This window comes from Martes martes, assembly GCF_963455335.1.
Source record: "Martes martes genome assembly, chromosome: 16".
Taxonomy (NCBI): domain Eukaryota; kingdom Metazoa; phylum Chordata; class Mammalia; order Carnivora; family Mustelidae; genus Martes; species Martes martes.
In genome coordinates, this window is record NC_137904.1 from 52,860,867 (window position 1) to 52,882,950 (window position 22,084).

Genomic DNA, 22,084 nt, shown 5'->3' on the forward strand with positions numbered 1-22,084 from the left:
ATCTGTGATCTTTCTTTGGTCACTTACATGTAAATCGAGGGTTTTAGTAATCTCTTCTTGTTATGTTGTAGACATCGGTGATGGGTTTTTTAATGTGCTTTCTTTGTTGCTCTGTATGGGTTTCTGGAAGATGGGGAGAGAAATTTAAATTCAGACAGTTGCCATTACTTTATAGGAATCAGTCTTCAGGCAAAAGAAAATTGTTTTGTAAATTAATCCTTATCTAGATGCTAAAATATAGTTACTCTTCAGATCTTATCTGTTGCTATAGAGGCTTTTACGTTTTTTAAACATGAATAATCAGTTCTATTTTTAATTTCATTGCTGCTGTATTCTTTGATTAATTGGTCCATGCATCCTTATCTTTATTATGAACTTGGGTGTGGGTTGTTTATGTCTATGATTATAAACCTATAATAAGTCATTTGAGGAGCTTTTTGAAAACACAGATTTTGGAGGAGTAGAATCTGATAATATACGTTTGACAAAATTTGTCATTTGATGCCAGTGGTGTACTTCAGGGTAAAATCCGTTCTAGCTTGAAGTCATGGTTAGTGTTGTATTTATATTCTTGTACATTTTGAGATTATCTGTGTTGTAAATTGTAACCTTAAGATGTCAAGAGATTAGAATTCCGTGATAATGATTTTTTTAAAAGATCTTATTTATTTATTTGTCGCAGAGAGAGAGAGAGAGAGAGAGGGAAAGCACAAGCAGGGGAGGCAGCCAGCAGAGGGAGAAGCAGGCTCCCCGCTGAGCAGGGAGCCTGATGTGGGACTCGATCCTAGGACCCTGGGATCATGACCTGAGCTGAATGCAGATGCTTAACTGACTGAGCCACCCAGGCATCCCTTTGATAATGATTTTTAATTATCACTTCACTTTTGAACGAAATAGTTGGGGTAATAATCACTGTTTCTAGTTTATCATACAGTATATTCATTCAATAAATACTTCCTTGAAAGGCTACTACAGATTAGGTATTGTGCTAGTTACCAGGAATACAAAACTGAGACATCATTATCCTTGCACTTGTTGTGCATAAAGACAGATGTGGAGACATACTGATAAACACTTAGAATGTGCTGTGAGAGACACATAGGATACTTTAGGAGCTTGGTTAGAGGGTGGGATCAGGTACATCGTGCCCCTTCCTCCCTTCCTCCCTCTTACCTTCCTTCCATCCTTTCTTCTTAATGAATATTTATTGGGCACCCACCACCTGCCAGGCCCTTTGGTGGATGCCAGGGATAGATGGGTTGTGACAGTCATAGTCTGTTTTCAGAGTTTGTACTCTTTTACAGAAGACAGATGTTCGATTATAGAAGGGTACTATCTGAGTAGGAGGAACTTAATTAAATTTCTTGGGGAAGAGCCTTGAGTAAGTGAACCACAAGACGAAGTTGGGAGAATGAGTTCATAGGTTGCAAAGACTCAGATTTGTGAGAGAAGGTAGTGCTTTCCAAGGTAAGGCAAGTCATTTAGTGTCCGTGGCATACAGGGTGTACTGAGGGGGTACATGAGCCTGAAAGGCAGATACTGGAGGAGTCCCAAAGGAATTCTCTACTCTGGTAATTATTCTGGAGGTGAATGTCAGGATTCATGCTCTGAACCTGCCTGGCTGTATAGTAATGAAATTGAGACCTGAAAGCTGATTAGGTAGGGGTTAGAGGGGCACAGAGTGGTGCCTAGAAGTAGAGAGGCACAGGAAGTCTACCATATTTCAGTAATGTAAGTCAGCCAGCGTTCCGGGGGTATAAAACGTGTCGGGAGGAGTAGTGGAAACGAAGCTGGGCAGTTAGTCTGTAAGAGGATCATGAAGGTGCATTTCTGTCTGTAAAGGAGTTTATGTTTTATTTTTATTTGTTAGTGGGCTACTAAAAGCATATCATATAATACCCATCCTAAAACACAAACTAAATATTAAGATACATAGAAAACATTTTTGTATAGCAGCTTAATTCTATATTTTATCAAATAATAATTAAAATGCAAAAATTGAAACTCAAAAATATAATTAATAATTAACAAAATTATTAATTTCTATCTCAAATTTTCAGATAGAAAATCCTCGATACCTGAGACAGAAGCCAATCCCAGTTTCTCTGGTAGGTGGGAATGTCATTGGACTTTTTCTATGGACAGATTTTTTTTTTAAGATTTTATTTATTCATTGAAGGAGAGTGAGTGAGAAAGAGAGTGCATGCACAAGTGCGGGGAGGGGCAGAGGGAGAGAGAATCCCAAGCAGACTCCACAATGAGCATGGAGCCCCAGGACCCTGAGATCATGAACCTGGGCTGAAATCAAGAGTCAGGTGCTCAACCCACTGAGCCACCTAGGCACCCCCTTCTGGACAGATAGTTTTAAATAAAGTAATTGTTAGGTCATTTATGGAAAAGAACAGAAGTCCACATTATGAAGCATAATAGTCTTATTAATCCTATCACTTACGAGTGAATAAATCACTTTTTTCTCCTATGTCAGTATTATTTTGGCGTGAACTTCAGGCAATTTAGAGTTTCCTTTTTGGTTAATGATAAGGCAGGCCAAAAAAGTATTGAATAACTCTTACTCATTCAACAGATGACTCCCAAATTCAGTCTGAGAAAATCCAGCAGTTTCCATGATGATCATCTCTTCTCTCGAATGCATGAGAAGGAGGTAGGATTGAAATATTTCTGAGTATTGAATAATGAACACAGTTTTTGTATTTTATACCATCTCAGTTTTCAGGTCTGAATAATTATGCACGGTGGGGAGAGGTTGTCTTTGGTACAAATGTAAAATAATGATGCAGGGTAGGCAAGTCTTGTTTTTCTGTTGGTTTTTTTGTGTGTGTGTGTGTGTGTGTGTGTGTGTGTGTGTGTGTGTACATCTCCCACTTTCTGCGAGTGCTAAGGGGGCTGTCTTCTGACTATCCATTCCTGCGTGTCAGGGCCTGGGGAGAGGGCAGGTTTCAGAAGCAGTGTCTTTGACCTCAGCGAATCCCTCCATCCTGCCTTTATCTCAACCTGATTTTAATGTAACTTTCTAGTTTTGCTACTCTTACTGTTTCTACTATTTAAATTGATCTGCAGAATTAAGCTATGCTATGGTTGATATATAACATAATATACTGTCTTTTTTGGTCATTGGAAAATAGAATTATCCAAGAGGCAGTATTGTTTGTTGGTTAAAGTATAAACTGTGGAGTCAAGAATACCTGAATTTAAGTCCTACTTATTTGCTGTGTGAAAACAGGCAGATACTTGCCCCCTCTGAGTCCCAGTTTCCTTGTCTAATTTGGGAGACGTCTGCTTTACAGAATTAGTATGAAGATTTTATGGTCTGTGAGTACCTGTACGCTTCACAAATAGTAGACATGAAATGAAGGTTAATTTGCTTTATGATTTTCTTTTTAAAATTTCTGTTCTAGGAAATCTGAAAATCATCATTATTTTTATATTTGCTTATGACACCCAGTGAAACACTTTGGTCATCTGTGTGGTGTGATAGAAGACTGTCAGATTAGAAATCTGAAAAACTATGTCCTTAATTTGCCTTACCGTTCTGTAGTCATATTAGCCAGGGAAGTCAAGAATATTAGTTTAGTTTTTGCTTAGACAGAGGGTAATTAATGATGTCACAGGGTCATTACCAAAATTAATGAGAATAAGGAGTATGTATGGGACTTGTAAATTGTAGTTTAAATGTGCAAATGTGAAAGATGTTATTGGACTTAATGTTTCTAATAAATTTAATTAAATAATTTTATCTTTCATTATTTTTTTCTTTCATTTAATGAGGATGCTTCTAAGAATTTCTAAAATTTAATTTCAGTTTGGTGATTTTCAACATGAAAGGGTTTTCTCATCACCCTATTTATAAAATATCACAAAGGACATTGATTTTTTTTTTTGCTTAGATATTCCAAACAATAGAGTGAGCATGTAATTTCTTTTTTGTTGATAATGGAAGAGGAAAGGCAGTTTTTTCTTTTAACTTTAAATCTGGTGGAAGTGTTGCTGCTGATCTCAGTACTATTGTCATGAATTTCGTGGTTCCAGTTTAAGGCATGTGGGGTTTTGTTTTTTGGTGCAATTTTAGTGTTTAAAAAAACTGTTGAAATAAAAAATCACTACACTTTAAAAAGCCTTTGAGGAAAATACTTCTCTATATAGACACATCTTTTGAGCTCCTATTTTGAATTTCTTTCTTTTCCAAATTGTCACTAATTGTTTTTACAAGTCATTCCAAGTCAACCACTTTTCTTTTTACTTTTGTTTTGTACTAATTCTTAGTGTTGAGGCTGCTTACCATAGAATAATTAAAATAATTGAAAGGAAGTACTGGCTTTTTGAATCTTTTGGGGGTCTTTGATGAATTAATATCTTTATTCTTTATTCTTTATGATGACACCTTGGGTCAGGCATGAACATACCAGTGCTACCCACATATGTGTTGAGTGAGAGAAAAAAACATTTAAAGCTATCATGTATTTCATCAGAAATTCATTTTCAAATGTGTGTGGCTTTATTTTTTTCCACGCCCTTATGTTTTTGTTTTTCTTTTTGGCATACTACAGGAATATTTCTGGCATCATTGAGAGGTTTGCATGTAAACATCAACTTACTTCATATCTTAAAATATATCCAGTGCATATATTTTGGCTAAAATAGTCCTTTGTGCAATTACATAGTTATTTTGGACTTTCTTATGAAATTTTTGTTTATCATATTTTTCTCCATACTAAAATGTTTAAAAAGTATATGCTGAGCTGCCCCAGTATGAGAATTATCTTAGTTTCATCTTTCTTTTAAAGTGCCATTTATAATTATAAAATTGTGGATTTTTATTGAAGAAATTTTGGAAAATATAGTCATATGTAAAGAAGGAAATAAAAATCGCCCATAAAACCAACACCTAAAAATAAAAACACTGACATAATATTGTATTGCCTTTTAGTTTTTTTCTTTATGTATCCCATAAATCTAAACTCTTCCTTAGAAAGTTGAGATGATACAGTATTTTTTGGTATAATTTGAATAATTTTCAGTCTATTAAATTTTGTTCCTAAGCATCTATTTTTAATGGCTGAAACATATTTCAAATTATGGAAGTATCCCCAGTTAATTTAACTTATCCCTATTGTTGGGAATAGAGATTTTTATGTACTTTCACTAATATAAATAATCCTGGGAAGAATAGCCTTAATCTCTATCTTTAGGTGCATCTTTAAATATTTCCTTGGGGTATTGAATTATATCTTAAAACATGATAAAATTGAAATGATGGATTTCTGTAAGTTTAGTATCATTAACAATTTCACTTCTAGAATAAAAATTAACACTTACAAGCCCATTGAAAATTGTATGTTACTATAAGATACAAGTAAGGAATATATTATGTGCAAAAATAGGAATGAAAATAAAAAGACAAAGATAGGGGCGCCTGTCGGTTAAGCATCTGCCTTCAGCTCAGATCATGATCTCAGGGTCCTGGAATTGAGGCCCGCATTGGACTTTCTGGTCGTTAGGGAGTCTACTTCTCCCTTTCACTCTCCCTCTGTGCTCTCTCTCTCTCAAATAATAAATAAAATCTTAAAAAAAAAGACAAAGATAAACAGCCATTTGAAGGCGGAGGAAGTAGCAATTTATATTGCCTTTGTAAATACATAAATACTAATTATATTTTGTAATACAAACATGTATTTGCAGGATGGAATTTTTTAATATTCTCATATTTGAAATAGAAAATACCAGTCATATTGTTTTATTATTTTTGTCTGTTTTCCAGAGATATTTTTCTAACTTGGATTTTTTCCCAAGTTTAAATACATAGTTATATTGTGATATGCATAGTCTTATGTCTACTTGCTTAAGTCGCTTTCATTAAATATTTACTTGTGGATATGATGATACATGCTTTTCTGTTTTGAAGTTTGGTAGAACCTTGCATGTCTGTGTTAAGAAAACCCTGGTATGTCTTTTGCATGTTCTCATCTAAAAATGCTTTTGTTGGGGCACCTGGGTGGCTCAGTGGGTTAAGCCTCTGCCTTCGGCTTGGGTCATGACCTCAGGGTCCGGGGATCAAGTCCCATGTCGGGTTCTCTGCTCGGCAGGGGGCCTGCTTCCCCCCCCCTCTCTCTGCCTGCCTCTCTTCCACTTGTGATCTCTCTCTATGTGTCAAATAAATAAATAAAGTCTTAAAAAAAAATCTTTAAAAATGCTTTTGTTGTTGCTGGGTGGTGTTTTAAAAATAATGAAGAGCGTTGTTTAAAATGAGTTTACTTTATTTTAAAATGAAATACGAAATTAAAGATGTAATCTTCATTTTCTCAACACCTAACCCTCATCCTTCAGAGGTAATCATAGCTAAAAATTTAGTGTGTATTCTCTTTAAAATTTTCTAGGAATAGCTTATTTTTCAGTACAAATAATATCATAAGCATTGCTTCAGTGTGTTTTTTTAACTTAAATATATAGTCTGATAATATTTCTATGTAGAAATTGTATTTATTTCTTTTAAATAGTTACACTGTATTTTTTACTGCTATACCAGTATTATAGTAATATAGTTTCCGATTGAGCTATGTAAGTTACGTATTTTGCTGTAATAGTGTTTGAGGAACATCCCTGTGTATATCTTCGTGTATCATTTGCTTCTCTCTTTTTGGGGTGGTGGAAGGGACAGAGGGAGGGAGAGAATCCTCAAACGGACTTCGCAGTAAGCATGGGACCCCACGCAGGGCTCGATCCCACCACCCTGAGATCATGAGCTGAGCTGAAATAAAAAGTTGGAGGTTTAACTGCCCACGTGCCCCTCGCATACTTATTCTCATATGATCCGTTCTGTGAAATGGAATTGCTTGTTCACAGGGTTGCACACTTAAATTTTTTCTTGTCATCATCAGATTGCCCTTCAAATAAGATTCTGTGTGTATGGCTGCCGGTGTAGGAAGAATGGGAGAGTGTTGGCTAAGGGATATGAGAATTCTTTTGTGGAGTGCTAAAAATGTGCTGAAATTAGATTGTGAGTGAGTATGGTTGCCTAATTCTCTGATACAGTAAAAGCTGTTGAATTGTTACTTTAAATAGGTGAATATTATGGTGTGGGAATTATGTGTATTTCAACAAAGCTATTATTTTTTTTTAAAGATTTTATTTATTTATTTGACAGAGAGAGAGACAGTGAGAGAGGGAACACAAGCGAGGGGAGTGCGAGAGGGAGAAACAGGCTTCCCGCTGAGCAGGAAGCCCGGGCTCTATCCCAGGACCCTGGGATCATAACCTGAGCTGAAGGCAGAGGCTTAACCTATTGAGCCACCCAGGCGCCCTTCAATAAAGCTATTAAAAAGATTATATCTGCTTGTATTTGCACCAATAGTGTATGAGAAATGTCTGTTTTTCTCATTTCATCAACATTCAATTCTAAACATTTTTCATTATCGTTGATATGAAAAATAGTATCTTGTTTTGATATTTACATTTATCAAAATGAGAATGAACATATTTTTTGTCTGTTTTAATTTTACTTTTAGGAGCTGTCCTTTCTTATAGTTTCCCATGTTTTCGTTGAATTGTTTGTCTTCATTATGATTCCTGAGCAATTTTTTTTTTTTTTTTAAGGGAGTCTCAGATCTCTTCTGATTACACCTCTTGGTATTTCCTTCTCTCTCTCTCTTTTTTTTCTAAGATTTTATTTACTTATTTGAGGTAGAGCATGACGAACATGAGCACGAGTTGGGGAAGGAGCGGAGGGAGAAGCAGGCTCAATCCCAGGACTGAGCCACCCTTCCTGAGCAATTTCTATGTTAAGGAATTCCGGTCCTGGGGCGCCTGGGTGGCTGAGTCAGTTAAATGTCTGCCTTTGGTTCAGGTCATGATCTCAGGGTCCTGGGATTGAGTCCTGCATTGGGCTCCGTGCTCAGTGGGGAGCCTACTTCTCCCTCTGCCCTGCCACCCCGTTCATGCTGTCTCTCTCTCTCTCAAATAAATAAATAAAATCTTAAAAAAAAAAAAAGAATTCCAGTCTGTGTCATATATCTTGCAAGCATTTTTCTCTACTTCTTCGGTTTATTTGTTTTGTTTTGTTTTGTTTAACGATTTTATTTATTTATTTGACAGAGAGTGAGAGGTCACAAGTAGGCAGAGAGGCAGGCAGAGAGAGAGGGGGACAGCTTTCTGCTGAGCAGAGAGCCCGATGCAGGGCTCGATGAGGGGCTCGATGCGGGACTCGATCCCAGGGCCCTGGGATCATAACCTGAGCTGAAGGCAGAGGCTTTAACCCACTGAGCCGTCCAGGGTCTACTGTTTTTGTTTTTTGTTTTTGTTTTTAATGTATGCAAATTTTCTCTTAAAAGCTGGATCTATCAGTCTTTTCTCTCTGGCTTCTGGTTTTTGTATCATATTTAGAAAAACACTTTTTGTTCTAAGATTATGAAAAAAATTCAGTCATGTTTTTGCCTCTCCTTAAATCTTATTTTTGTATTTAAATTTCAGATCTATTTCAGAGGCTTTTGTCGTGAGTAGTGATGGTAATCTAGGGCTGTCAATTTTAAGGTCTACAATAAAAAATTAGGAGGTTGTAATGTTTAAGTTAAAGAAGGCAGGTAGTATAGAGAGAATTGATTGATATGAAATTTTATACATATTACAGAGTTCATCTGTGTCATGAAGCATTCAATGAAGGACTTGATTCTGTTTAAACTTTAGAGAGTCCTAAAATAGTTAATTAGCCCTAAGAAATCAAACTTTAAAAAATACAACTTTCATTTTAAATTTATAATTGTGTGTGTGGTAAATACCATGGATGTTGTATGAGTAATATTTGCAGTATTATTTTATTACAGTTAAAAACTTATAGTAGGTTTTTTTGTGCTTAAAAATATGTATACCCATAAGCTATTTAAAAATGTTCTTTTACGAAAATGTTCTTTTAAATTTCCAGTTAATTTTGAGCATTACGGGAAAACATGTTCAGAGACAGTGATCCTTATTTTAACTTTAGCCTATCATTCACAAACACACTTGAACTTGTTTGCCTTTGTAATTGTTAACACATTTCCTGTGATGTCTACATCACAGAGTTCTGTGACAGTGAGCATCATTAAGCAGTGGGTTTTTTCTTTAGTATTCTTAAAAAAGATTTCTGACATAGATTAAGTCATTTGGAAAACCATTGTCACTGAAAATGAAGTAAGAGACAACACAGCAAGGGGAGATCAATTTTCAGAGCAACCATCAGTTTTCAGAGAGCAGATGGTAGAAATTGCTCTTTTTGTGAAATAAAATAGAAAATTTCCTTTGAACATCACCTTCACTTATATTGAACATTCTTACCTATTGTGTAAAAAGGGATGTTGCTTCCTTCTCGCATGTGATGCCAATTAGGCATTTTTACCTTTGTGAATCTGCTAATTAAATATAGAATTTAAATAAATCCAAGATAGCAAAATTTACATTGTTGACCTAATAAATGAAAAAATTGATATTTTCAAACATTTCATATGAATATAAATTCAGATACACACAATCTCACAAAATATAATAATCATACAAAGGAATACCATTGTAAAAAACACCCAGGCAAGGAATTAGATCGTTGCTAATATTCCAGAAGCCTGCTGTCTGACCCTTCCCAAACATATTGTTTCCATCTTCTTTTGAGGTAACTACTGGGGCACCTGGATGGCTCAGGTGGTTAAGTGGCCAACTCTTGATTTCGGCTCAGGACGTGCTCTTGGGGTCCTGGGATCGAGTCCTGCTCCAGCTCGGTGCTCAATGAGGAGTCTGCTTAAGGATTCTCTCTTTCCTCCTCCCTATGGCCTTCTCCTACTCACATGTGGGCTCTTTCTCTCTAATAAATAAAGAAATCTTTAAAAAGAGCAACTACTATCCTGATTCTGATTTTTTTCTGATGATAATTTCCCTCCTTTGTTTTTAAAGTTGATCTTATCACCAATGCCAGCATCCTTATAAGTGAAAATATTTTTATTTTAGTAGGTTTTAAATTTCATATAAATGTACTAGACTTTATATATATATTTTTTAAGATTTTATTTATTTATTTGACAGAGATCACAAGTAGGCAGAGAGGCAGGCAGAGAGAGAGGAGGAAGCAGGCTCTCTGCCGAGCAGAGAGCCCGATGCGGGGCTCGATTCCAGGACCCTGGGATCATGACCTGAGCTGAAGGGAAAGGCTTTAACCCACTGAGCCACCCAGGTGCCCCCAGACTTTATATATTTTATTACTTCTTTTGTTCAGTAGTTCATTGGTGACTCTGCCATTATCATCCCTGTTATGCCATCTAGATTTCTATTAAATGACTCGGCCACAATTCCTCTCCATGTTATTGATGAGTCTATTCTAATTTTTGGCTTTTACAAACAGTAATTGTATGGACAATCTTGTACATGTGTCCTGACAAATATGTGAGAGTGTCTCTGGGTAGTGGCTCTCAAAGTGCTGTCCATGAGCCCGCAGTCCCCGAGACTCTTTTATGAGGTCTGTGAGGTCAAAACTTGTAATGATATTTAAATATTATGTAATGGCATTTAATGTTTTTGTAACAATATTTTGTAATGATACTTAAATGTTACTTATCTTTTTACCGTGTTGACGATGGTGCAGATGCAGTGCTGGGTGAACCTGTATCTTGGCCCAAATCAAGGCAGTGGCACCACATCGTTCTTGTGGTTGCTCTATTCTTCAGGGCCACATGGTCACAGGGTAAAAAAAAAAAGAACAATTTTACTTAGGAATGTTTCTGGTGAAACAAGCCATGAAACTCTTTATTTTATTAAATCAGATATGCATTCTTTTTGATCCCGAGTTAAGGAATGGAGCTTTGCAAAGAGAACTTAACGTTGCATACTGAAGGATGAAGGCTGCCCAGAAGACACGTGCTTGTGTGATTGTGTGAGTTAGGAACTGCTGCTGTTTTTGCAGAAGACTGTTTTTATTTGAAAGAATGACTGATGAACAGTGGTCATTCAGACTTGGATGTCTGGCAGACATTCTCTGAAAAATGAACAAAACGAACCTGTCTCACTGTGAGCTTGAGTGCTTTCTAATACTAAGACTTTTACTAAGACTTTTCTGATGAGAATGAGCATTGATATTAACCAATGTGAAGTTTGGGTATTGTAATACGAAATTTTCAATATCTGGAAATCTACATAACTCATTGAACTGATGTTTTCCAAATGAGTAATGCATGCTGTCATAATATCACACATTGGTTAAAAAGTCCATTCCAAGTTCAGGGTAGACCAATAGAACTTACTGTGACAGAGCATGAAAAGTTTCAGATTCCACAGCGCAAGTAACTTTAAAAATCTAATACTTGTGAGACACAATCCACAATTATCTGAAAAGGGTGCTAAAATACTTTTTCCCTTTCAAACTACATATTTATGTAAGGAAGCATTTAAGGAAGAACCAATTCCAGTATTATACAGATTCTTTGAGATAGTAGAGGAGGAGGGAATACTTCTCAATTCATTTTATGAGATAGACCTGACACCAAAACTGAAAGGGAAAAAAATTAAATACCAGTAAAAATAAAAACTTAATAACAAAATTCATTATCAATACACCGAGAAAAGATTTTTTTTTTTAAAGATTTTATTTATTTGACAGAGAGAGATCACAAGTAAGCAGAGAGAGAGAGAGAGAGGGAGAGAGAGGGAAGCAGGCTCCCTGCTGAGCAGAGAGCCAGATGAGGGACTTGATCCCAGGACCCTGAGATCATGACCTGAGCCGAAGGCAGAGGCTTAACCCACTGAGCCACCCAGGTGCCCCCCCGAGAAAAGATTTTTAGTTAATAAATGATGCTGGTACAATCTTTCATATACCTGGAAGAAAATAAAATTAGATCATCGTCCTTTAAAAACAAAAAGAAACAAAAACAAATTCTGGACGTACTGAACAATCTGTAAAGGCCCAAACAAAAAGCCTCAAGACAACAGAAATCTTGCAAATAAAACAAAACTCTAAGAATCAGAAGATCTTTCTGACCTAAAACTTTTGCAAACCCAGGACATATAAAATAAATGATAGCAGTGTTCGACTCAAGTGAAATAAAAAAAAAAAAAGTAAAAAAAGTAAAGTAAAAAAAAAAAATTACAACAAACAAGATCAGTAGAAATAGAATAGATGTGGGGAGAATATTTGGGACAGACTGTGTGTTAATGTGTATAGCACACCAGGAGGTCCTACTGACCGACAGACAGAAATTTGGATCAAAATTGTGACAGGACATTTTCCAGAAGAGATTCTTATAGACTCAGAATGTGTGAAAAGGGGCTAAGAGTAGTTTTCAGGGGAATGCAAGTCAGAGTAGTAAAGAGGTAATCACTCTTTTGGGGGAAAGAGAAATTTACTTTTATTTACTTTTATTTTATTTTATATTTCTTTTATTTTATTCTATTTATTTTATTTTATTTTTATTTTTATTTTTAATTTATTTTTTTTTTTTTTTGCCATAGGGGAAGAGACATTTATTCTGCCCTGTAAGCACCTGAATTTACCTTTACCAGAGGGCAAAATCTAGTAACATGTATCCACCATGGACTCATCCACCTGTCTTCTGAGAATCTGTAGCCACCCAAGCCCTGGTGTGTAGGACGCATGTATGAGAATTATTTTGTGGTGGTGTTTGGATTAGAAAAATATTGAAAATAAGGTGAATTTGCATTAAGGGAACAAATTTTGTTTTCATTAAGGAATAGGTGGTAACAATGTAAAGGAATGAATAAAAACTACAGCAGGTTTTTTTTTTAAAGATTTTTATTTTTTTTAAGATTTTTTTAAAGATTTTATTTATTTATTTGACAGAGATCACAAGTGGGCAGAGAGGCAGGCAGAGAGAGAGAGGAAGGGAAGCAGGCTCCCCGCCGAGCAGAGAGCCCGACAGGGGTCTCGATCCCAGGATGCTGGGACCATGACCCAAGCCGAAGGCAGAGGCTTCAACCCACTGAGCCACCCAGGCACCCCTACAGCAGGTGTTTTAAGAGGGATTTCCATGAGATATTGTTCAGAGAGAAAAGCGAGATGCAGAAAAAATATATTTGTGTAAACATTCATAATAAAACAGTATGTATTGCTGAAGGTATAGTGGTTTAAAGAAGGGAATTTGGTTTAACTCACACTTAACAGCCCAGGGTATGTAGGGAGTGCTCTGCCCTGTGACATCATCGGGGACCCAGGCTCCTGGGAAAGCTCTGCCATCTTCAGTGTGTGACTGCAGTCTCTGGGTCTGAGGTGGTGGTTGCTCTCTGGTACCTTCTCTTTTAAGAGTCATCCTTCAGAAAGAAAGAGAGCATGAAAAGAAAGCCACCTTATTTTAGATATGCAGTCAAAGTTGCCTGCAGCATTTCTGTCCCAGTACCCTCCTCAACCATGGCTAGTCTGTGGTCACTCGCAGCCTCTGGTGGTACAGCCCAGCCCTAATTTGGTGGTGGTGGGGGACTCAAAGAAAGGAAAGGAACACAGATATCTGAGGACACTGGCACTCTGTGTTACAAAACCCTTTCCTGGTGTATGCCTGTGTATGTTTGTATGTGAGTCGTGAACATGGTGGGAGATATGCAGATATACTAGGTTGTTACTAAGGGATACATCATGCGGGTATTAACACTTCAGAAGGACATGGGGAGGAGAGGGAGAGAGTCAAAGAAAAAGTGAACACCAAAGAGTGCAGAGAAGCTAAACAGAATAAACAAAAATCAGTATAGAATAGGATTGGGATTATGTTTGCGTTGCATGTAAATTATGTTTGTATATGATACATAGCAAAATATAAAAATTAGAAGAAAAATACCAGTATGCACTGTGTATGTTTAAATGCCACTTCTTCTCGGGGCACCTAGGTGGCTCAGTGAGGTGAGCCTCTGCCTTCAGCTCTGGTCATGATCTCAGGATCCTGGGATCGAGCCCCACATCGGGCTCTCTGCTCAGCGGGGAGCCTGCTTCCCCCTCTCTCTCTGCCTGCCTCTCTGCCTGCTTGTGATCTGTCAAATAAATGAAATCTTAAAAAAAAAAAAATAAATAAATGCCACTTCTTCTCTGACTGAAAAGAGTTCTGAGGAGACTCGAAATGACTTCGGAGAATGCCATCCATATCTAAGCCCCATGGATAAGGTAGCAAGAGAGATAGATGCATTGTTCTTTGTGCCGTGTTTAGAAATAAGCACAGTGAGTAACAGTTGGCATTATGAAATACTACAAGTGAACATTTTGAGAGTAGGGTACACTGGAGATGTTAATCAGGAAAAATCTTAATTATCAACACATGATAATATCTGTCCACTGACTAGTAACTAACAGAATTCTTTAAAAAATGGTAGTAACAATTAGGCGTCTGAGTAAGTACAGTGATGATTATTTTAGAAACAACCTCTTCTGCAATTTGCTGTGGTGATTGTCGAGATGTAGAAAGTGGGAGGAAGCAAATACATCATGTGGTTGTGTGGCTTTGGAAATTGCTGGGCCGTGCACATGGTTGACATCAGCAGTGTTTTTGAGCTTTTCTGCCTTACAGTTGACTTACTGTGTAGTTGCAGTAAATAAAGGCAGCCAATATTTCAAAGTATGACATTTTCTACTTCATGGAAAACTCGTAGTTTGTCGAGTTTTTCTCTGCATCAGAATAAATCTTGCTCTTTTTGCATATTTTATTCCTTTTGATATGATTGTGGTAGTTGATCAACATTAAAGCTTTGGAATGACATTAAAAGGAGTTCTTTGGTATTTTAAAATATATAGCTGATGCCTGTTTAAATAACTTCAATACATTTTTTCCTTACAAATTCATTAATAGTTATTATGCCATTTTATTTTGGTATTGTATGGATTTCAGTATCAAATGTTAAAGTTTGCACCTGCAAAACTGCTAATCGTAAAAATACCATTCTGAATAAGAAATTTGCTCTTCTGTAAGAGTCAGTGTTGAATGCCTGAGTGAATAGACTAGTAAGTATTCCTTGTTTTCTTAAAAAAAAAAAACAACATTGGGGGGTAGGAAAAGAATATATGAAACAAGAGGGGATCGTGAGGGAGACAAACCATGAGACTCTTAATCTCACAAAACAAACTGAGGGTTGCTGGGGGGAGGGGGTAGGGAGAGGGTGGTGGGATTATGGACATTGGGAAAGGTATGTGCTATGGGGAGTGCTGTGAGGTGAGTAAACCTGGCGATTCACAGACCTATACCCCTGGGGCTAATAATACATTATATATTAATAAAAAAATAAAAAAATACAAACAACAAACAAACCCTTAATTCAAAGCTCGAGAGTATTTAGTTAAATAAAATGACAATGTAATTGTCCTAAAATTTAATTAGTTATACTGTAAGTGGGATATTTTTAAACCCAAGGAAATTCTCTAATCCTAAGTGAGCACCTTCATCAGTTTTATTCACTTGGAAAGAATGTCCGACCTCAGAGCTATTCTTTGAAGCACATACTGCAGAGAAAATGAAGCCAAATGGACTTTCTAAATAAAATTTCCTAAGGTCTAAGTACAAATTTTAGAAATTCTCTTAAAAATAGCCTGGGGGCATGTCCTGTAGAGAGGGAAGCGATCCATTTTCAGATCCTTTGCTTTGGCAGTAGGTTGTCCATGGAATGTCTTGTCACACACGCCTTGTATTCCTGTGGCATTGTCTCGTTCTCTTGCTGGCTGTATGCTTCTTTTTCTAGAAGCCGGTGGTTTAGCCCTGAGGCGGTGGTTCAAGTAATTGAGTGGAACTTCCGGTCCTTTTGCGCAGGGGACTTGGTCAGAGGAGGTAAAGCTCTCCTCTTTCCACTTACCCAATTGATTCTTTTAAGATATTTTTGAAGGGGCAAATGGCTTAGACAGGTATGTTGGTTCCAAACCTAACTCCTTTTACATCAGAGAAACAATAGATGAAAACACATTGAACAATGGCTGATCTTAGGAATAGCCAAAAGTCCTCGAGTTTCTTATGCATTGCTTTCAGCAGGGCTTCTCTGCCAACTCTCCTTAATGGCTCTGTCTTCTTACTTGACATCGAAAGTTCCGTAATTTAGGCTCAGTTTTTCATTTGTCTAAATTTTAAAACTTAATTTTAACATATACATACTTGTGTACTTATATGTCTGCATAAGTATCGTGCACAAAGAATACAAATGGGACTACAAAGTTTAATTATTAATTTTATTCAGCAAATGTGACGAGAAAAGCCCCTAAAACTTATATTTCAGGTCCAGGAAAGAAGGAAGGAAAGTACAGTGCAAACCAACTGTGGGCCATGTTGAATACAAAGTGTTACAAGGTACACTGAGGAAGGAAAAGTTGCTGTTTTCTGGGAAGTCTGAGGAAGATTTCATGGAGGGAATGACATTTGAGCCATGAGATGTGAAAAGGCAAAGAAGACATGGAAGCAGGAAGCCAGAGTGTGTTTAGCTGTAGCTTGTAGACCTCCTCGCTGATGGTACAGGGAAAAGAAAAGAAGAGGGGGTGTGGTAAAGCGACTCATGTATGTTGCTGCCAAGTCAAGGCCCAGGGAGTTACTGAAGTTTCGACCTGGCCTTGAATATCGTGTGTGACTTAGGGGTGTTGAGGGTCAGGGACAAGGAGGAGTAAAGATAAGGGAGTTATTTATATGTAGTGACTATTATTTTGTATTGAATATTGAATTGTACTAGAACAACCAACAGGAGTTAGCTAGGAGGTGGTGGAAAATAGGAAAGACCTGAGTCTTGGAGATGGATGGTTGTGACTCACCTGCGTGGGAGATTAGAGCTCAATCCAGATAAAATCTCCAAAGCAGAACTTGTACAGGAATATACTTGTCAGGATATAAAATAAATGCACAGAAATCAGTTGCATTTCTAGCCCATTTCTACCCCAACAAGACAGAAGAAAGAGAAATTAAGGAGTCAATCCCATTTATAATTGCACCCCAAACCATGAGATACCTGGGAATAAACCTAACCAAAGAGGCAAAGAATCTATACTCAGAGAACTATAAAGTACTCATGAAAGAAATTGAGGAAGACACAAAGAAATGGAAAAATGTTCCATGCTCATGGATTGGAAGAACAAATATTGTGAAAATGTCTATGCTACCTGAAGCAATGTATATGTTTAATGCAATCCCTATCAAAATACAATCAATTTTTTTTCAAAGAAATGGAACAAATAATCCTAAGATTTATATGGGACCAGAAAAGACCTCAAATAGCCAAGAGGAATGTTGAAAAAGAAAGCCAAAGTTGGTGGCATCACAATTGCACACTTCAAGCTCTACTACAAAGCTGTCATCATCAAGACAGTATGGTACTGGGGCACCTGGGTGGCTCAGTGGGTTAAGCCTCTGCCTTAGGCTCAGGTCATGACCTCATGGGATTGAGCCCCACATCAGGCTCTCCTCAACGGGGAGAAAAAAAAAAAGACAGTGTGGTACTGGCATGAAAACAGACATGTAGATCAATGGAACAGAATAGAGAGCACAGAAATAGACCCTCAACTGTATGGTCAACTAATCTTTGACAAAGCAGGAAAGAATGTCCAATGGGAAAAAGACAGTCTCTTCAACAAATGGTGCTGGGAAAATTGGACAGCCACATGCAGAAAAATGAAACTGGACCATTTCCTTACACCACACACAAAAATAGACTCAAAATGCATGAAAGACCTCCATGTGAGAAAGGAATCCATCAAAATTCTTGAGGAGAACACAGGCAGCAACCTCTTCGGACTTCAGCTACAGCAACTTCTTCCTAGAAACATCGCCAAAGGCAACAGAAGCAAGGGCAAAAATGAACTATTGGGACTTCATCAAGATCAAAAGCTTTTACACAGCAAAGGAAACAGTTAACAAAACCAAAAGACAACTGACAGAATGGAAGAAGATATTTGCAAACAACATATCAGATAAAGGGCTAGTATCCAAAATCTATAAAGAACTTATCAAACTCAACACCCAAAGAACAAATACTCCAATCAAGAAATGGGCAGAGGACATGAACAGACATTTCTGCAAAGAAGACATCCAGTTGGCCAATAGACACATGAAAAAGTGCTCCACATCACTCGGCATCAGGGAAATACAAATCCAACCACAATGAGATACCACCCCACACCAGTCAGAATGGCTAAAATTAACAGGTCAGGAAATGACAGATGCTGGCGAGAATGCGGAGAAAGGGGAACCCTCCCTACACTGTTGGTGGGAATGCAAGCTGGTGCAACCACTCTGGAAAACAACATGGAGTTTCCTCAGAAACTTGAAAATAGAGCTACCCTTCGACCCAGCTATCACAATACTGGGTATTTACCCTAAAGATACAAATGTAGTGATCTAAAGGGGCACGTGCACCCAAATGTTTATAGCAGCAATGTCCACAATAGCCAAACTATGGAAGGAACCTAAGTGTCCATTGACAGATGAATGGATAAAGAAGATGTGATATATATCTACAACGAAATACTATGCAGCCATCAAAAGAAACGAAATCTTTCCATTTGCGACAACGTGGATGGAACTAGAGAGTATTATGCTGAATGAAATAAGTTAACCAAAGAAAGACAATTGTCATATGATCTCCCTGATATGAGGAAGTTGAGAAGCAAAGTGGGGGGTTTTGGGGGTAGGGAAGGAAGAAATGAAACAAGATGGGATCAGGAGGGAGACAAACCATAAGAGACTCTTAATCTCACAAAACAAACTGAGGGTTGCAGGGGGGAGAGAGGTAGGGAGAGGGTGGTTGGATTGTGGTCATTGGGGAGGGTGTGTGCTATGGTGAGTGCTGTAAAGTGTGTAAACCTGGCGATTCACAGAACTGTACCCCTCGGGCTAATAATACATTATATGTTAATAAAAATAAAAAATTTAAAAAAAAATCACCAAAGACAAGTGTTTCCCTATAGTGAAGGCAACCGCGGGGCTGACTAGAAGAATGGCGGAGACAGAGAAACCCTCTCTGAGGAGCGAGAGGAGAACCACGACAGCAGAGTCACAGAAGCTGAGGAAAAATGATGATCCTCCTGCAAATCACTGAAGGCAAAAGCATGGACTTTGCCCTTAGAATTGGTGATCAAAGGGCTTTTGGAGTAAGAATGACAATTATGTCACATTTGGACCTTTGAGATTGCAGTTTTAATGAAGGGTGGAAGACATTCTTAAAGGAAGGGAAGAAGTAGAAGTACAGAATGTGGAATATGTGCACGATGAAAAGGTCGTTAGTTAAAAAGGGGGAAAAAAGAAAAAACGAGTGATAGTTTGTGGGGAAAGCTCAGATATTGAAAGAGCAGTTTCTGCCGGTATCCTTCAAATGGGATTTTAAAAAATTATTAATTTAATTAATCTATTAAATATCATGAGGAAGATGTGTGTGAAGTACTAAATGATCTAAAAGAGGTAGGAGCTCTTAATCTTAAAACATTAAAAGAAGTTTTTAGGGAACAGAAAATCATAGCCTGTTTTAGAGTGTCAGTGACTTATGGGTTATGCGCCTGTCCCTCCTCTCTTCCCTAGTTATGCCAGTTTTTCTGTCCCAAGCAAACATTTCTCATTAAAACCATAAGACTATTTATTTAGAAAGCATCTTGGGTTTTTTTTTCCTAGCAGAGGGAGAGAATCTCAGGCAGGCTCCACTCTCAGGGCAGAGCCAGATCGGGGCTTGATCTCAGGACCTTGACAACATGAGCTGAGACAAAATCAAGAGTTGGGCGCTTAACTAACTGAGCCACCCAGATGCCCCTAACTCTCATAGTTAACCCCCAGCTTTTTTTAGCTTGCGTTCATTAGCTGGACCCAGACTGCTGAGTATGAATCAGGCTTTATACTTCTGTGGCTGGATGACCTTGAGCAGCTACCTCTTTGTACTTTAGTTTTGCTATTTGTAAAAAGGAGATGGTAAAAGTACCCACTCACAGATGCCATTGTGAGGATGACATGAAATAATGAAACAATCCATATAAATTTTTAGGATCAAAGCCTTGCAGGTTGTTTTATTTTTTTATTTTTAATTTTTATTTTATGAACATAGAATGGATTATTTGCTTCAGGGGTACAGGTCTGTGAATCATCATCTTACACAATTCACAGCCCTCACCATAGCACATACCATCCCCAGTGTCCATCACCCAACCACCCATCCCTCCTGCATACCTCCTCAGTGTCCATCACCCAGCCACCCCATCCCTCCCACCCACACCCCCCAGAAACCCTGTTTGTTTCCTGAGATTAAGAGGCGCTTATAGTTTGTCTCCCTCCCCCAGCCATTTCTGCAGAGCTTTGCAAGTTTTATGTGATCAGTCATGTATTTGTTGTTTTTCTGCTTCTGTAATTTTTTCTTTTCACTCCTTTCTGCTCCTGCTACTGAAATTGATAACTACAGATGGTCCTTGACTTAAGTCAAGTTTTGACTCAATGGTTTGACTTATGCTTTTTCGACTTTATGGTGGTGCTAAAGTGATACACATTCGGTAGAAACCATACTTCAGATTTTGAATTTAGCTCTTTTCTTGGGCTAGTGGTATGCGGTGCAGTCATCTCTTATGATGCTGGACAGTAGTGTTCTGTTGCATGAATATGCCATAATTTGTTTATCCATTGATCTATTAATCACCCTTTGGTTTGTTTTCAGTTTTGGCTGTTATGAATAAGGTTATCATGAAAATTAATGTACAAGTTTTTGGTTGACTTATGTTTTTAGTTCTCTTGGATAAAACTGCTAAACTGCTTTCCAAGTAGTACAATTTTGTACTCCTATCAGCAATGCCTGAGAGTTCAAGTTGTTCCATATCCTCACCACCACTTGATATTGTCAGTTAAAAAGTTATTTTAATTTGAACAGAGCTATAAACAGCAAAGAAATTGAATCAGTAATCAAAAGTCTCCCAATAAACAAAAGTCCAGGGCAGATGGTTTTCCAGGGGAATTCTACCAAACATGTTTTTAAAAAAATTTTTTAAAAATTTATTTGAGAGCAAGTGAGCATGGGCGCACAAGTGGGGAGGGGGAGTAGAGGGAGAGGGAGAAGCAGACTGCCTGCTGAGCAGGGAGCCCAACACAAGGCTCAGTCCCAGGACCCTGAGATCATGACCTGAGCAGAAGGAAGACGCTTAACTGGCTGAGCCACCCAGGCGCCACTTTACCAAACATTTAAAGAAGAGTTAGGCTTGTAACAAATCCAAAGAGGTAGAAGATCTGTACTCTGAAAACTATAGAGCGCTTATGAAAGACATTGAAGATGATACAAAGAAATGGAAAAACATCCCATGCTCATGGATTGGAAGAAGAAATATTTTTAAAATGTCTGTGCTACTCAAAGAAGTCTTCACATTTAATGCAACCTCTGTCAAAATACCAACAGCATTTTTCACAGAGCTAGAACAAACAATCCTAAAATTTGTACGGAACCACAAAAGACCCTGAATAGCCAAAGCAATCTTGAAAAAGAAGAGCAAAGCTGGAGGCATCACAATTTCAGACTTCAAACCATATTAGTATTGCAAAGCTGTAGTTACCAAGACAGTATGGTGGCAGAAAAACAGACATATAGATCAGTGGAACAGAATAGAAAACCCAGAAATAGACCCACAACTATGGGGCCAACTAATCTTTGACAAAGCAGGAAAGAATACCAAATGGGAAAAAATCTCTTCAAATGGTGTTGGGAAAACTGGACAGCCACATGCAGAGGAATGAAACTGGACTGATTTCCTACACCAGACACAAAAATAAATTCAAAATGGGTGAAAGACCTAAATGTGAGATAGGAAACCATCAAAATCCTAGAGGAGAACATAGGCATCAACTTTTTTTTTTTTTTTTTTAAGTGGGCTCTATACCTAGCGTGGAGCCTACCATGGGGCTTGAACTCACGACCCTGAGATCAAAGCATGAGCTGAGATCAAGAGTTTGACACTTAACTGACTCAGCCACTCAGGCACCCCAGACTGCAACCTCTTTGACCTTGGCCATAGCAACTTCTTACTAGACATGTCTCTGGAGGTAAGGGAAACAAAAATGAACTTTTGGAATTTTATTAAGATAAAAACCTTGTGCACAGTGAAGGAAACAATCAACACAACTAAGAGGCAGCCTATGGAATGGGAGAAGGT

General features: G+C 37.7%; 1 protein-coding gene across 1 annotated transcript in view; it reads left to right on the forward strand.

The window, feature by feature from the left end:
* The window catches only part of CEP112 (centrosomal protein 112), a 416,538-nt gene that overhangs the window by 54,581 nt on the left and 339,873 nt on the right, over positions 1–22,084 (forward strand). Inside the window, exons 7-8 of the mRNA XM_080825467.1 lie at positions 2,061–2,108; positions 2,585–2,662. Coding sequence (XP_080681593.1) covers positions 2,061–2,108; positions 2,585–2,662 — 126 coding nt within the window. The remainder of the gene's footprint in view (positions 1–2,060; positions 2,109–2,584; positions 2,663–22,084) is intronic.